At 42.0% G+C, this 15,975-nt stretch overlaps 1 protein-coding gene across 1 annotated transcript in view; it reads left to right on the plus strand.

Annotated features, from left to right (window-relative positions):
• The window catches only part of KIF5C (kinesin family member 5C), a 77,746-nt gene that overhangs the window by 50,720 nt on the left and 11,051 nt on the right, over window positions 1–15,975 (plus strand). Inside the window, 11 exon segments of the mRNA XM_054278544.1 lie at window positions 1,597–1,665; window positions 5,070–5,276; window positions 6,098–6,244; window positions 9,761–9,949; window positions 11,399–11,516; window positions 12,130–12,206; window positions 13,201–13,310; window positions 14,097–14,198; window positions 14,764–14,824; window positions 15,159–15,230; window positions 15,737–15,841. Coding sequence (XP_054134519.1) covers window positions 1,597–1,665; window positions 5,070–5,276; window positions 6,098–6,244; window positions 9,761–9,949; window positions 11,399–11,516; window positions 12,130–12,206; window positions 13,201–13,310; window positions 14,097–14,198; window positions 14,764–14,824; window positions 15,159–15,230; window positions 15,737–15,841 — 1,257 coding nt within the window.

The raw sequence follows: 15,975 nt of genomic DNA on the forward strand, positions 1-15,975 counted from the left end.
TGGATCCCAGGTGGGAATGTTGGATTCTATGGGGGAATGTTGGATTCCATGGGGGAATGTTGGATTCCAGGTGGGAATGTTGGATTCTATGGGGGAACGTTGGGATTCCAGGTGGGAATGTTGGATTCCAGGTGGGAATGTTGGGATCCCAGGTGGGAATGTTGGATTCTATGGGGGAATGTTGGATCCCAGGTGGGAATGTTGGGATTCCATGGGGGAATGTTGGATACCGGGTGAGAATGTTGGATTCCAGGTGGAAGTGTTGGATTCCATGGGGCAATGTTGGATACCAGGTGGAAATGTTGGATAGCAGGGGGGAATGTTGGATTCCAGGTGGAAATGGAGAATTCTTGCAATGATTTTTGTATTTTTGCTCTATTTTTTTTTTCTTTATTTGTGTATTTTTGCTTCTCTTTCTATTGTGAGCTGGAAAACATTGGAAAATTCCAAATACTGCATAAAAGCAGATCCTGTAGGCTTTCCACCCCTTTTCCCTGTGCAGACAATGTTTGGGATCACTCTCCAGGAAATCAGAGCCCAGTTTTCTGATAGTTTTAAGTCCAGACTTTCCCTTTTTTTCAGTGATTTGTGTAAAATCCCTCAGCAAACTGTAATGCCATCATGGAATCACCAGGGGAAAAAAATTCCTAGAATTTAAAGGAAAATACACCCCCATCCCCTTTTGTTTGTGTTGTTGGAGCTGCCTCCACAGCCCAGAGGGCTCATTTATCTGTTTATTTCTTTGCACAGCTTGAGGGACACCAGTGGCACTTAAAGCTCTCAGCAATTCCCTTCTCCAGCCATTAAGAGCTTTGGCTTGTGGGAAGATGAAAAGTGGAGGGGAAAAATAAAGGCCCAGAAAAAGCCCATTCACCACCCTGGATGAGAGCAGCAGAAAAAAAGGGGCAGCTCTCATCGTGAATCAATAGTCAATTTTAAAATTCAGTTGTAATTAGCAGGAAAATGGCAGCAAAAAGCCCAGTGTGTCCTTGCCTGGTAATATTGAGGTTTGGCTGTTTGTGGACACAGAAAAATTGAGTTTAAATCTGAATTTTGGTCTCCCTGCACTGTCTGGTGGCACTGAAAAGAGCAGTTTTCTGTAAGAAATGACATTTTTTCTCTGATTGCACTCTCCAGCTTTTCCATATTGATCAGGAAAAGGAAAAAAAAAAATCAGTCATTGTTTCACTTTCCTCATCCAAAGCAGCAAAGCCCTGTAAATTATTCCAGAGGGAATTGGAGCAGGTTTGAGTTTTTCCCTAGAAAAAATGGGAAGCATAATTTGAGACAGGACTGCAGGAAATGAGAAAATATTTGATCCCAAACAAAGGAATTTCCACCCCAAAATATCACCATTTATACCAGTGTTAACAGCTTTTACAGCAGAGCTCTGTGTATATTTATTTATTTTATTTCTGGTATATATATATATATTTGTGTATATTTATTTATGTATATTTATTTTTCTCTGCCCTCATACCACTCAAACATCCACAGAATTTTATTCCCCTTTCTTTCCTAGAAAGAGGAAATAAAAAGTGATCGAATGAGAGCTGTGAAAAGGAATTAAAAATCTCCACCCCTGTTTCATTGCAGGATGATGAAATCAACCAGCAGAGCCAGTTGGCTGAAAAATTAAAGCAGCAAATGTTGGATCAAGAGGAGGTAAGGAACTAAAATAAATAAACCAGCCTAAAAAAATCCCTTTACATTTTTCTCCTGAGCCCCTTGTTTGGTGGTTCTGTCCCAGCTGTTCATATTAACTGGCTGAAATTCAAGTGGAAAAGGTGTCAGCCAGGCTTCAACTTGAAATTTCATAATATTCTCATTAAGCCTTGATAAAAGTCCTTGAAATAACAATTCCCCCTGCTGGGAAGTGATGCTGGAGGTCCAGGGTAGGAGTGGGGCCAGGATTTTTCTCTCCAAATGTGATTTTTGATGTGTGTGTGCCCATTCAGGTACCCAGGCACGACGGACCACAGGCACTTAGAGATTTCCTGATATTAAATCACTAATTATCATTATTTTGGCCATGAGAGACAGCAATCTGTGAGATGGAAAAACCTGATAATTGGTGCTGCCCCAGATTTGCTGTAAAATCTTGGATTGCTCACTTCTAACATTTGATTGCATCGTTTCTGTCCCTGAAATGAATTTTTGTCGGGTTTGGGATGGAGAATGTGAGCACTAAACTCAGCCAAGCCATTCCCTTCTGTGAGCAGTTCTGAGGATGCAAAATGAGGCAATAACACCAAATTCCCCAAGTGTTGCTGTGATATTTCTTAGGAATTGCTTTTTTTGTGTATCCAGGCCCTCAGAAAGGGTTTCCAAGGTGTTATTAGAGAAAAAAAAAACAATTTATGAACGTATCTGCTATTCATCACTCAGGGTTCACCTGCCCCCTCTGGGGACTTGTCCTGGCTGGGGGAATCTCCATTTTTATTTTTATTTAATTTTATTTTATTTATTTTATTTTATTTTATTTTATTTTACTTTAATTTTTTAAAATTTTATTTTATGATCAAGCTCCTAATTCTCTTGCCTCAGCTTGATTTGATTGCCCTGTGCTGGGGCTACACTACCATTATTATTATTATTATTACTATTATTATTATTATTATTATTATTATTATTATTATTATTATTATTATTATTTTAAAGTGCGTAATAATAATAGTGCACTTGAAGTACATTATTATTACATTTTTTAAAATATAGTAAATATAAATTATATAGACTATAATAGTTATTGGTATAAAATAACAATAATATATATTATTTTATTATCATGTTATAATATATTATTACATTATAATATATTATTATAATTTATTTCCTGATGTGTATTATGAATTTATTTGTGTCACCTCACTTCTCCCATCTTTTTGACATCCCTTTTCTCACCTGAGGCTGACTTTCCCCCCCAGCTGTGCCTTGCTTTTGGGGTGATGTGCATCCCTCCTGAATTATTCCTCCCCCTCCCTGTTCCAGTGCCACCTCTGGAGGATCAATCAGCTTTTCAGTGCCCATTTTCCCCTTTTTTTTTTGCACATTCCTAGTCCAGCTTTGCTAAATTCCAAAACCTCTGCAGCTGGTGCTGCTCAGAGCCTTTTTCTGCCCGGTCCCAGCTCTTGTGCAGCGCTTACCTTGGGAGGAGAAGGTGACATTTTAATATTCAGAGGTGATATTTTAATATTCAAAGGTGATATTTTATTATTCAAGGTGGTTTTCCCCACATCAGCTGTCCCTGGAGAGGTGATGAGCTCGCTGATCCACCAGCAGCTGCCTCACTCTGCTCCCCCTAATTAACCAGCCCTCATTTCTGCTTGATTAAGCCAGCAGGTTAATTATAAACCTGCTGCAAATGAGGCTGATTTTAGGGGGGTTTTTGGTGCCTTTTCACCTCTGGGTGTTGCTTCAGGTGGGTGTTTTGGGGGATTTGGGATATTCCATCCCCAGGTGGAACAGATCCATGGAGTGCTGCAGCCATAGGCCTTTTCCCTTATTTACAGCTCATCTTTATCATGTTTTTTTGGTGCCTTTTGAGAAGCTTGCTCCATTTTTCCACACCACATCACCCAGAATCTCCTTGTTTATGCTGCAGGTGATGCCCACCGCTCCTTGAAGCCACGCAGAAAATTTCTGCAGTAAATGTAAATAATATCTCCATCTGTGTTTAGCAGGAAGATGATTTGAAGCTATTTTGTTGTTTAAATATTTACATGCCATCTGGCTCTGGCAATGCAATGGCTTTTTCCATAACGTGAGTGCACTTGTGAGGATGCAGCATTACCAGGGAGATAAATTTCCCTCACATCTGAGTCCTCCCTGGGCACGTGCCAGCCTCCAGAGCTGCCTGCCTGCTTTCCCATTTTCCACAGGCACTCTGAGCCAAAAAGAAAAAGCCATTTCTTCTGGGACATTCTGCTTTTTGGGTGGTCTGCTTGACAGAAATGTGGTTTTTTTTGTTTCTGGGGGTGTCATCTGCTGGGTTGGCAGGTCAGGAGAAATCCACCCAAAACACTTCAGCAGGGAAGGTTTTATTCCACTGTCTGCAATATCATACCACTCCATACTCCATATTTCTTGGGAAGGAGTGAATTCTGTGAATGAACGCCCAAACTTTGCTGTTAGGGTGAGCATGAGGCATTCCCACATCTCCTGCACTGCTTTCATCTGTTGTAATTCCCTCTCTGATGTTTTCATGCCATGTCAAGCCCTGGTTTTGTTATCATCCTTGAAAGTGCAGTATTAGCAATAAATGCTGGGTGTCACTTTTATTTATTTTCACATCACCCTGCAGTGCAGGGCTGCTGGTGGGGCTGGGGTTGTGCTGAGGACACCACAGCTGAATTCTCAAAGCTTTAACATCTCACTGAGCATTGCTTCAAGGGCAAGGGACAGTGACCTCCCATCACCACCGAAACCTCAGCAGCAGAATTTACTCAGTGCAAAGAGTCAATTTAAGAAGTTTTCCAGCTTGGAAACACTCTCTAAAGTGTGTGTGTGTGTGTGAAGTCAGTATTTTCTTCTGAGATTAATATTTTCCCTCAGCAAACAGGAGCAGCTAATCTGTCCTCAGCATCATCCTGCAGATGATAAGTGAGAATAATCGTCTTAGGTTTATCAAAATATTTCTGTGAAGCCACGAGGTCTTTGAGGCTGCCTCAGAGAGCCCTTTTCCCCCAGCTCAGCTCAGAGCCCTGAGCCTCTGGTGGAACATTTTACTTTGTGGGATTTTTCCTTTGCTCTGAGCTGCAGCACTGGATTGAGGGCAGAAAATGTCTTTGGAGCTCTGATACTGCCTAGAGTCACTTTCTCTGCCTCAGCCTTGGGTCATAATAGGATTTGATGAAGATTTCTCTCGTTGAAGTTCAGAGCTTTTTTTTTGTGCTTGCTTCAAATGCTTTTATGCTGGAACTGCTGCTGCTTTCAGGATTTCTCCCCTGCTGCACGCACGATTTGTGCTCACTCTTTCCCCCCCCCTTCTTTTGTAATTTCTCCTTTTCAATATTGCCTTTTGAAGGAGTTTTTGGGTCACTCAGTGCTGCTGTGGTATTCCTCCCCAGCTCTTGGCCTCCACCAGGAGGGATTATGAGAAGATCCAGGAGGAGCTGACCCGGCTGCAGATCGAGAATGAGGCGGCCAAGGATGAGGTGAAGGAGGTGCTCCAAGCCCTGGAGGAGCTGGCTGTCAACTATGACCAGAAATCCCAGGAGGTGGAGGACAAAACCAGGACCAACGAGCAGCTGGCAGATGAGCTGGCACAGAAAAGTGTAAGAGCAACTTCTTCATCCTCCTGGTTCTCTCTTTGCTCCCTAAACATCCCCAAAAACCTGCGGGTGTCACCCTCTCTTCCCTGCCTTAATTAAACAACGAAATTAAGGGGATTCAGAAGCTGCTCTGTGGAAGTTGGTGGCAGATTGTGGCTCTTGCAGCAAGGGACTGCATGTGAGAAGTGGCCATCCTGTGTTTTGGATATTTAAAAGCTGTATTTTGCCAAGAGAGCTGTGAAAATCTGCCTCGTGCAAATGGCAGCGTTTTTGTGGTTTTTCTGGACGCTGTGCTGTGGAGCTGGGATTTTACAGGGAGCCAGGGGATCTCAAGGAAGGAATCAGGAAAAAAAAAATTAATCGGCTTTTTCAGCTCGGATGTGTCCTGAATCTTAAGCGAAAAATGGGATCTGAGGAAAATCAAGATTGGTTTAGTAGCTTAAAGCATCCTTTTCCCCTTAATTCATTACACCAACTTAAGGAGCTGTTGTTAACAGATCTGTTTCATTAAAGACTTTGTTATCTCCCCCAGTAAACCAGATTACCACGAAATCCATTGGAAAAAATTGAATTTTCTATCCCTCCCTACCTATTTCCCTGCGATTAACCTCCTTTGATGTATTATGCAAATCAGATTCTTAACGGATTTGTTACATTTAATAGATCTAAAGTAGCCTTTGGTGGCAATGAGTTGTGAAAGTGGATTATGCCAAGGTGGAACTGCATGTGTCACTACATTGTGCCAGCAGGCACGAGGAAAATACCCCCTGAAAACTGCCCAGCCTGCGGTGGGGAGGGTAATTCTTGTTTTTGAACCTTTCCAGAGCGCCCTGACGGCCACGCAGAGGGAGCTGGGCCAGTTGCAGGAGCTCAGCAACCACCAGAAGAAGAGAGCCACAGAAATCCTGAACCTGCTGCTGAAGGACCTGGGGGAGATCGGGGGAATCATCGGCACCAACGACGTCAAAACCGTGCGTGGGCTTTGTGCTCTTTTGTGCTTTGTGCTCTTTTGTGCTTTGTGTTTTGTGCTTCCCCAGCTCCTCCTGCAGGGAAACACCCCAGCAAAGCAGGGAATCCCACCGGGGCTTGCCTTGTGGGACTTACAGCTCTTCTGGTTCCAAATCTCTGCCTGGGACGGGGACATCTCCCACCATCCCAGGTTGTTCCAGCCTGGCCTTAGGCACTGCCAGGGATGCAGGGGCAGCCACAGCTGCTCTGGGAATTCCCAATTCCCAATGTCCCATCCATGCCTGCCCTCTGGCACTGGGAGCCATTCCCTGGCTCCTGTCCCTCCATCCCTTGTCCCCAGTCCCTCTCCAGCTCTCCTGGAGCCCCTTAAGGCCCTGCCAGGGGCTCTGAGGTTTTTCTGCATCCTTCCCTTCTCCAGGGGAACATTCTCAGCTCTCCCAGCTTGGCTCCAGCCCTTCAGGGAGCATCACAGGTGTGGGATGTGTGGATCCAGCAGTCCTTGTGCCAGGACACTCTGTGTAAATCCTGGCTGAGCACACAGGAGGACACTGCAGAGCTCTTTGTCTGCCTGGGAGTGATGCCTTCTGAAGGCTGACCTAGAACAGAGACTAAACAGAGCTAAAGAATAAAGCAGGGATTTATCAAGAGGCCAGCTCAGTAAATACCCCAAGATTTCAGAATAAGGAATAGGAATAATAAAGGAATAGCAAATCCCCTCCTTGAGGACTGGGAATTCATAAAGGAATGAGAAAATTCCATTTCTCTGCAGTGGAGCCAAGGTGTTGAGGCTGCAGGAAAACCAGGGAGGGGACAGGTGACAAAGCAGGGCAGGGATTGTGACAGAGGCGATCCCACAGAAATGGGGGTGATGCTTTGTGAATGCTGCCCTGGAGCAGAGGCTGGGCAGAGTCCCAGAATGAAGCAGGGATTCATTCACAGCATCTCCTCCATGGATCCACCTTGGGCAGCACCAGAGCCCAGCCAGGGCTGCACCCAAGATGAACCAAAATGGCCCCAAAATGCACGAGCGCTGCCGGGGTCTCTCCCTGGGATCAGTTCTGCTCCATTTGCTCCTTGCAGTTCATTGTCCCATTCCAGCTTTAGCCCCTGCACTCCCACCCTGCTTGTTTTTCTCTCTCCAGCCCACGGGGTTTGTGCTCCTGGGCTGAGATTTGGGTCATTTGTCCTCGGTGCCCAGCTGGAGCAGGAATTGTTTTGTGTCCCTGCTCTGTGCACAGAGCTCAGCAGCACTGAATGTGAAGCTCAGAGCTGCACACTAAAGCAGCACAGAGTCTGAAAAATATAAAAGCTTAACCTGAGGCATCAGGAGAGGCTCAGTGTCTGGGCTCACAGCTCCCACAGTTATTTCCAGCTCAGTTTTTGGGGCCAGAGCCCATCCGGGAGTCACTGAACTGGTTAATGAGGGGTCTGAATTCCCCCAAAACAATCCACACATAGCCCAACTCCTTCCCTAGCTGACATGACTCAGAATTCCCAGAATATGAAAATATGAAAATACTGGCTTCTGAGGTGGCCAATTTTTGATCTGGAGTTTGGTGCACGTTTTGGTCAGCCCTGCTTTGAGGTTTGCCATTGTGTGGCTCTGTGTGCTTTGGGGATGCAGCAGAGGAGCTGGCTGCTCACTTTGTCACATTTGTAGAAGAACAAAATGCTGATTTCAGAGAAAATATTTGTATGGTCATTGCTAAATGGCAGCAATGGAAACTTTTCATGGCCTGGAAAAATCTCCTTGGTGGTGTTAATGCCATCCTTGTCTATTTGACACCCCATGAAAAATAGCAGTGGGTGAAAGTGGCTAAGTCCATTTTTGAGGTGGATGAAAACTCCTTGCAATACATTTTTATTACTTTCAGTTCACTTTTTGCTGATGTCCCTGCCAAGGCTCTCTTAGGCCAGCAGGAGCTCCAGCCTGTCCTGCTGCAGGGGACACAGTCCCTGCTGTCCCTGTGTGCTGCAGATGGCAGGATTGCAGCCTTTGGAGATGTCACAGCAGCCTCTGGTGGCCGCAGGAGCCAGGCTGGGACAGGAAATCTTTGCAAATGGAGGCAGAGGCAGTTTGTTACAAGTTCTTGTAGGAACTGAGATGTCAGCACTTCAGGGGACAGCTGCCAGTGGAAATCAGGCCAGACTGAGGAGCTTTTAGAGAATAATTTCAAATTTGCTGGCAATTAGCATATTTTCCAAATGTGCCTCATCTCAGAGCAGACCGAAAATTTTGGAAGAAGTGTCATTTTTCAGGATTTTTGGGACAAGAAGCAGCACATGTTCCCTTCCCCTTGGCAGTGCTGGGGAAAAAAGTGAAGCAGGTGAGGTTGAGCTGGGTTACTGCTCAGGGAGAGCCTACACAGATCCTCAGTGGAATATCCAGAGTTTGAAGGGACCCACAGGATCATGGATCCAGCTCCTGGTCCTGCACAGACACCCCAAAACCCCACTCTGGGCACCCCTAGGAGTGCTCTCCAAACTCTACTGGAGCTCTTGGGAATGTGCCCATTCCCTGGGGAGCCTGGGCAGTGCCCAGCACCCTTTGGGGAAGAGCCTTGCCCTGATATCCATCCTAATACCTGGAAACGATATCCCTACATGATATCCATTCACACAAATGTGAAATATCCAAGATAAATAAAAATAAAATAAACAACATAAAAGGACAAATCAAATCAAAAATTCTGAAGGAAGGTATCTCCTTAATGTAACAAGCACTCATTGCTTTGTGAAAAGATCCCAATTCTGATTTTTTTTGTCCTCCAAATATGAGTTTTAAGTTTTCAGAAGTAACTTATGCTCTTCTGCCCTGCTCCAAACTCTCTTTCTGAAATGACGCCTTGCCTGTGCAACCATCCCAAAGCCCAGACCCAGGCTCCAGGCTGGTTCCCAGGGCTGGGAAAAAAGGGGAAACGGATGAGGCTGAGCTGTGTTACTGCTCAGGGACAACCTGCACAGATCCTCAGTGGAATATCCTGAGCTGGAAAAGATTCACAGGATCATGGGTTCAGCTCCTGGTCCTGCACAGACACCCCAAAACCCCACCCTGGGCATCCCTGGGAGTGCTCCCCAAACCCTCCTGGAGCTGTTGGGAATGTGCCCATTCCCTGGGGAGCCCAGCACCCTCTGGGGGAAGAGCCTTTCTCTGAAATCCATCATAGTCCCTGCATGTGATATCCTTTCACACAAATGTGAAATATCTAAGATAGATAAAACTAAAATAAACAAGATAAAAGGACAAATCAAACCAAAAATTCTCAAGGAAGATGTCTCCTTAGTGTAATAAGCACTCAGTGCTTTGTGCAAAGATCCCAATTCTGATTTTTTTTATCCTCCAAATCTGAGTTTTAAGTTTTCAGAAGTAACTTATGCTCTTCTCCCCTGCTCCAAACTCTCTTTCTAAAACGACCCCTGGCCTGTGAAGCCATCCCAGACCCCAGCCCCAGGCTGCAGGCTGGTTCCCAGAGCAGGAGCAGCTCTGGGTCTGAGCTGCCATCCCTGTGTGTGCTCAGTTGGCAGATGTGAACGGGGTCATCGAGGAGGAGTTCACCATGGCCAGGCTGTACATCAGCAAGATGAAGTCGGAGGTGAAGTCCCTGGTGAACAGGAGCAAGCAGCTGGAGAGCGCCCAGATGGACTCCAACAGGAAGATGAACGCCAGCGAGAGGGAGCTGGCGGCCTGCCAGCTCCTCATCTCCCAGGTGGGTCTGCCCCTGCCTCTCCAGCCTTGGGGATCTCCAGCTGGGCTGGGGGAGGGCGTTGGGATGGGGTGAGAGACGGGAATTTGACTTGGAGTGTTCAGGAAGTTGATTTATGATTTTATGATATTATATGATATGGTATAGCATATCACATTATTATATCACATTATTATATCATATTGCACTATATTGCACTATATTGCACTATATTACACTATATTATATGAAATTATATTATACTATGTTATACTATGTTATACTGGGTTATACTAAGTTATACTGTGTTATACTAGGTTATACTATGTTACATGATATTACAGTATAGTATAGTATACTATCATTATAGTGTACTATATTTTATTTATCATTTTATGTTTTAATATTATATTATAGCATATATATATGATTTTTATATGCATATATATGATTTTTATATGCATAGCATAGCATATCACATTATATTATATTATATTATATTATATTATATTATATTATATTATATTATATTATATTATATTAAATTATATGAAATTATATTATATGAAATGATATGATGTATCATATCGTATTATATTATTTTACATTATATTACATTATACTATATTATACCACATTGTATTACAGTATATTATAGCATAGAATATTGTAGTGTATTGTATTATATTATATTATAGTATACTATATTTTATTTATCATTTTATGTTTTAATATTATATTATAGCATATATATATGATTTTTATATGCATATATATGATTTTTATATGCATAGCATAGCATATCACATTATATTATATTATATTATATTATATTATATTATATGAAATTATATGAAATTATATGAAATTATATCACATTACATTATATCATACCATATCATATTATATCATATTATATTATATTATATTATATTATATTATATTATATGGTATATCATATTGTATTATATTATTTTACATTATATTACATTATATTATATTATACCACATTGTATTATAGTATATTATAGTATACTATAGCATAGACTATTATAGTGTATTGTATTATATTACATTACACTACATTATAGTGTATTATTATAGTGTATGCCAGTATAGTATATTATATATGTATAATATACTATACCATATATATTATGTATATATAATATACTACACCGGTATAGTATGGTATAGTATAGTATAGTATAGTAAATTATGGTATAGTATATGTACTATATTATAGTATAGTAAATTATAGTACAGTATAGACTCTCTCTTAGCTCCTTCCCAGCCGTTCTGCTGTACCCCCAGACATCCCTTCTGTATTTGGTGGAATAGCACTGGATGTGAAAATTCCCCTCTGGGTGTGGAAATTCTCTGTTCCCTCTCCCTTCCATGGGCCCGTTGTCCCTGAACTCCCAGGGCAGGGCTGTGCTCCTCCCCTCTCACTGCTGTTCCTTGTCTTTGAAGCACGAGGCCAAGATCAAATCCCTGACAGACTACATGCAGAACATGGAGCAGAAGAGGAGGCAGCTGGAGGAGTCCCAGGACTCCCTCAACGAGGAGCTGGCCAAGTTACGTGCTCAAGGTACAGCTCTGGGTCTCGTAATTTCCGTTTTAGGAGACTCAATTTTGTGTCTTAATGATGTGAGAAACCATAAAACCCCCACACAGATCCTTTACCAAGCAGCACCAATCAGTCTTGCTGAATATTCTGTAAAATTCTGGATTTCTGAATTTTAGCTTTCTCATATTTTATTCTAAAGTTCTGCATTTCTGAATTTTAATATTCTAATATTCTGTGAAATAAGGATTTAGCTAAATTTCAGTTGTCCCTCTGCAACATCCCTGCCTCATTCCCTGCTTCCCTCAGATGTGCACATGTAGTGTCTTTCCCAGCTGACTTCATTTTTAAGGCTTGCTTCGTTTTCCCCTTCCAACTGAATGTGGCAAATGTGTAGGTATCAAAAGAAGCTCTTGTAGTTTTTCTAAGCTCCTGAGTTATATAAATTTAAAACCTTGCAGCCTTAAAATCATTCTGGATTTCTGCACAAGGGAGCAGCAGGTGGGGACAAGACTTAAAAAAAAAATTATCATCTCCTGCATTGTTAGAACAGAATCTTTATTCAATTTCCTGGAATAAATTAAATTTACTTTAAAATCCACAATTTAAAATTAAAACTGTTTTCACCTTTAAACAGAAAAAATGCACGAAGTCAGCTTCAAGGACAAGGAGAAGGAGCACCTGACACGACTCCAGGATGCAGAGGAGATGAAGGTAGCTTGGCACAGTGGAAATTTTGAGGGAATTTCCTGGTGAGATTGTTCATTGGGGTGGAATTTTGTCTTCCTGTTCACATGGCCAAAAATTACATTGATTCACTTCTGTGTTACACTAATTTTTTGCTGCTGGAGCTCTGCTGGAAGTCAATTTGCTCAGTAGTGAATGAGGCTGCTGGGGTTAATATCATTTAGGTACTTATAAATTTGATTTTAAAAGAGGCTGCTTCCCCAAAGTTCTGCTGGAATTCTGATTATCTCCTGAAAATAAGAATAAAATATGTAAACTCATTTTCTGGTATTTTTCCTTTGGAATGCCAGGAAATGTTTGCAATAATGAGTTGTTCTGATGGGGTTGCACATTGCAGACAAGGGAAAAGACACTTTTACAAGGGCAGTGATGAGATTTGTCAGCTGCAGAACTTTTCCCTCCATCATAAAAATTTTAAGTGATGAAAGCAGTTGTAAAGTGATTAAAGCAGCTGTGATTAAAGTGCTTGTACCTTACAGCTCTGAGGGAAAAAGCAAAGTTTGTGTTAGCAGTCTAAAGACATAAATTGAGTTTCTCGTGTTGCTTGAGGCCTGTTTACTCATAGAATTTGAATTTAAATGACAATTTCAATAGCAGGGCTGTGCATAAACAATTCTCAGAGGTTTGGGTTTCATTTCTGTCACAGGTAGAGCTGTACAAGTATTTCTGGGTGAATAAACAGGGGAAATAAGAGAGGATTGGTGTAAAATCAGTGAATTTGAGGCCAAGCCCTGCGTTTTCATGGGGCACTTTTTGCAAGAAAATGAGTCAAAATTGTTGCACATCTGTTGCTAAAAATGGAATTAAACTGTTGGATGAGCAGGGACGGAGCTCAGTGATGCCAGAAGGAAACGGCAGGCAGGTTCCTGGATGGATTTGGTGTTTCCCCTCAAACGCCGAGGCTGGGTGAGGGGGAGCTGTGTGTCCCTGGGCTGCTCTGATTCCCACCCTGTGTCTGCAGAAGGCGCTGGAGCAGCAGATGGAGAGCCACAGGGAAGCCCACCAGAAGCAGCTGTCCAGGCTGAGGGATGAGATCGAAGAGAAGCAGAAAATAATCGATGAAATCAGGGAGTGAGTTCACCCTCTGCACCCCTCCTGTGTTCTGGGATGCTTTGGGCTTGCTTTTCTTAGCTTTGGTTGATGTTTCTTTGCAAGTTCTGCCCTTACACGCAGCACCCAACCCTGTAATTATTGTGCAGGGTGGATTACAGTGCCTAATTCTTTATTGGGGAGCTTTAACAAGGCCATAAAATCACAGGGAGTTTATAAAAAAGGGTGATGTTGCACCTGCAGGTCAGGAGGTGAGAGGAGCTTGGAGGAGAGCAGGTTTTAAAGGATCATGGAATCATTTGGGTTGGAAAATCCTTTAAGTTATTGAGTTCAGCCACCACTGAAGGTTTTGAGATTCTCACAGCATCCAGTCCTGCCCCAGACCTTCTGAGAGTCTGGCTGACTCCAACAGCTCCCATTTTCACACATTTTTATATTTTTTCCTCACATGCCAATGTGACTCTGTTATGCTTTGCTCCTGTGTTCTTATTTTTCTAAAATCTAGGCATTCTTTGATCATATTTATTGTGTATGGCCAAAGATTAATTGTAGGGAAATGAGGCAGCAAGGCAGAAAGATGCCAACAACAATTTGGGTCCTCCTTTAAGGCAAACAAACCAAACCACTGAATTTAGCCCTACAATATTTTAAAATATTGTCCTCTGGGTTCTTTATGCTTCATTTCTTCCAGAGTTTTTCAGTAGAGAGTTACAGCTTTACTTTTCCTCTGCCCAATCCCATTTTGTTCGTGGAGATTTTCCCTCCCTTCCTCCTGAGCTGGGCTGACTTTTCCTTTCACATTTCCAGCATGAACCAGAAGCTGCAGCTGGAACAGGAGAAGCTGAGTGCTGATTATGATAAATTAAAAATTGAGGACCAGGAAAGAGAAATGAAACTGGAAAAGCTCATGTAAGTGCACAGTTTGGTATCCCTGAACCTCATTATGTTGAAAAATATGCTAGAGAGAGGGATTTCTGCTGGAATATTCACACCGAAAATATGATTTTAGTAGGAAAGTCAGCAGGACCTACTAATAAATAATTACTCATTACTCTCTATTTTTATACCACAAGCTTTTCAATAGTGGCTTTGATAACTACCAAAAAGAATTCATTAGAGCTCTGATTTTATAAAATATCCCAGCAAGACTCAAATCTCTCATTCCTTAATACACAGCAAAACAAGCATGAAAGAAATTGGGAATTTTTGGTGGGGTTTGATGATTTTTTAGGGGGTTTTAAATTTGTCTGAGTAAAAGCCTTTCCTGGAAACGAGAGAGAAAAATCCCATGTGTGGACACAAAGATGGAGGTGGTGACTCAGCCCTTCCAGGTGATAAAATTGGATGTTTGGGGCAATCAAAAGCACAATTAGAGATGTGCAATTTGCTGCCACTGCAGATGTGCAGCTCCAGGTGGATGCTGTTGATTCTCCTCAGTTGGATTGATTTGTGTTCCATGTTGTGATCTTTCCAGACTCCTTAATGATAAAAGGGAACAAGCAAGAGAAGACCTTAAAGGGCTGGAGGAAACAGTGGTAGGTCTTAATTACACTTTATTCAGCTTTTCCCCCTATATCTGTATACCCTGATACGTATTTTAATTTTTGAGTAAACAGCTTTGAACTACCTAAATTAAAATGGGTTATCAATTTAACAATTTATTTTGGATAAATTGTTCTCTTCAGTTTGGTTTTGGGGCTGGCTGGGGTTTGTTTTGTGCATTCAGAGTGATTCCCGGAGAGAAAATCCAGAGTTCTTTTCTCCTCTTACCAACTCAAATCCAAGGAGAACTTTTACACTAGAGCATCTACTATATCCTAGTCATTTGTGCTTTTTAAAACAATTATTGTTTTGTTGTTTTTATTCCAGGCAAGGGAGCTTCAGACTCTTCACAATCTGCGCAAGCTGTTTGTCCAGGATCTTACCACCCGTGTTAAAAAAGTAAAACTCTGCTCTTTTAAACCCCAATCTTCTCCTTTATGTGCAGTATTCTTGTGATTTGCTGGAAGCCTTTAGTGCATGCATTTACAAAATGGGATAATATCTTTTTTAGTAGCAGTGAGAAACAAGATTAAAGCTGTTCTGATGTTTATCAGCTTTTATTTGGTCCTAATTAGATAAGGAAAATGTTGGTGGGTGAGGGAAGTGAATTTATCCAGTGCAGTTCAGCTACAAAATTCTCAAAGATGATGAGCTTTAGAAATTATTTAGTACAACTTGATTTTCCTATTCAGGATTCCCCCATAATTGTTCAGTAAAAATAGCTTGGTTTTTTGTGTAAGGGGAAATGTGATTTCTCAAAATCAAACAAAGAGTTAAAATAATTTCTCTTAAATTTGGAACTCAGTAAGACTTTTCCACCTTTGGGGAGCCCAAATTTGCCAAAGAGCTGATTTTCCCCTTGAGTTTGTGCCTGGCTTTGCTGAGTGCTGCAACTTTGTGTGCAGAGTGTTGAACTGGATAGTGATGATGGAGGTGGAAGCGCTGCGCAGAAGCAGAAAATTTCCTTTCTTGAGAACAACCTGGAACAACTTACAAAGGTTCACAAACAGGTAAAGGCTCCTTTTCCTTCCTTTTTTTCCTTCCTTTTTTTCCTTCCTTTTTTTCCTTCCTTTTTTTCCTTCCTTTTTTTCCTTCCTTTTTTTCCTCCTTTTTTTCCTCCTTTTATTCCTCCTTTTATTCCTCC

This window comes from Melozone crissalis, unplaced genomic scaffold (genome assembly GCF_028551555.1).
Source record: "Melozone crissalis strain CALT ecotype California unplaced genomic scaffold, PUWL_Pcris_2 ptg000023l_1, whole genome shotgun sequence".
Taxonomy (NCBI): domain Eukaryota; kingdom Metazoa; phylum Chordata; class Aves; order Passeriformes; family Passerellidae; genus Melozone; species Melozone crissalis.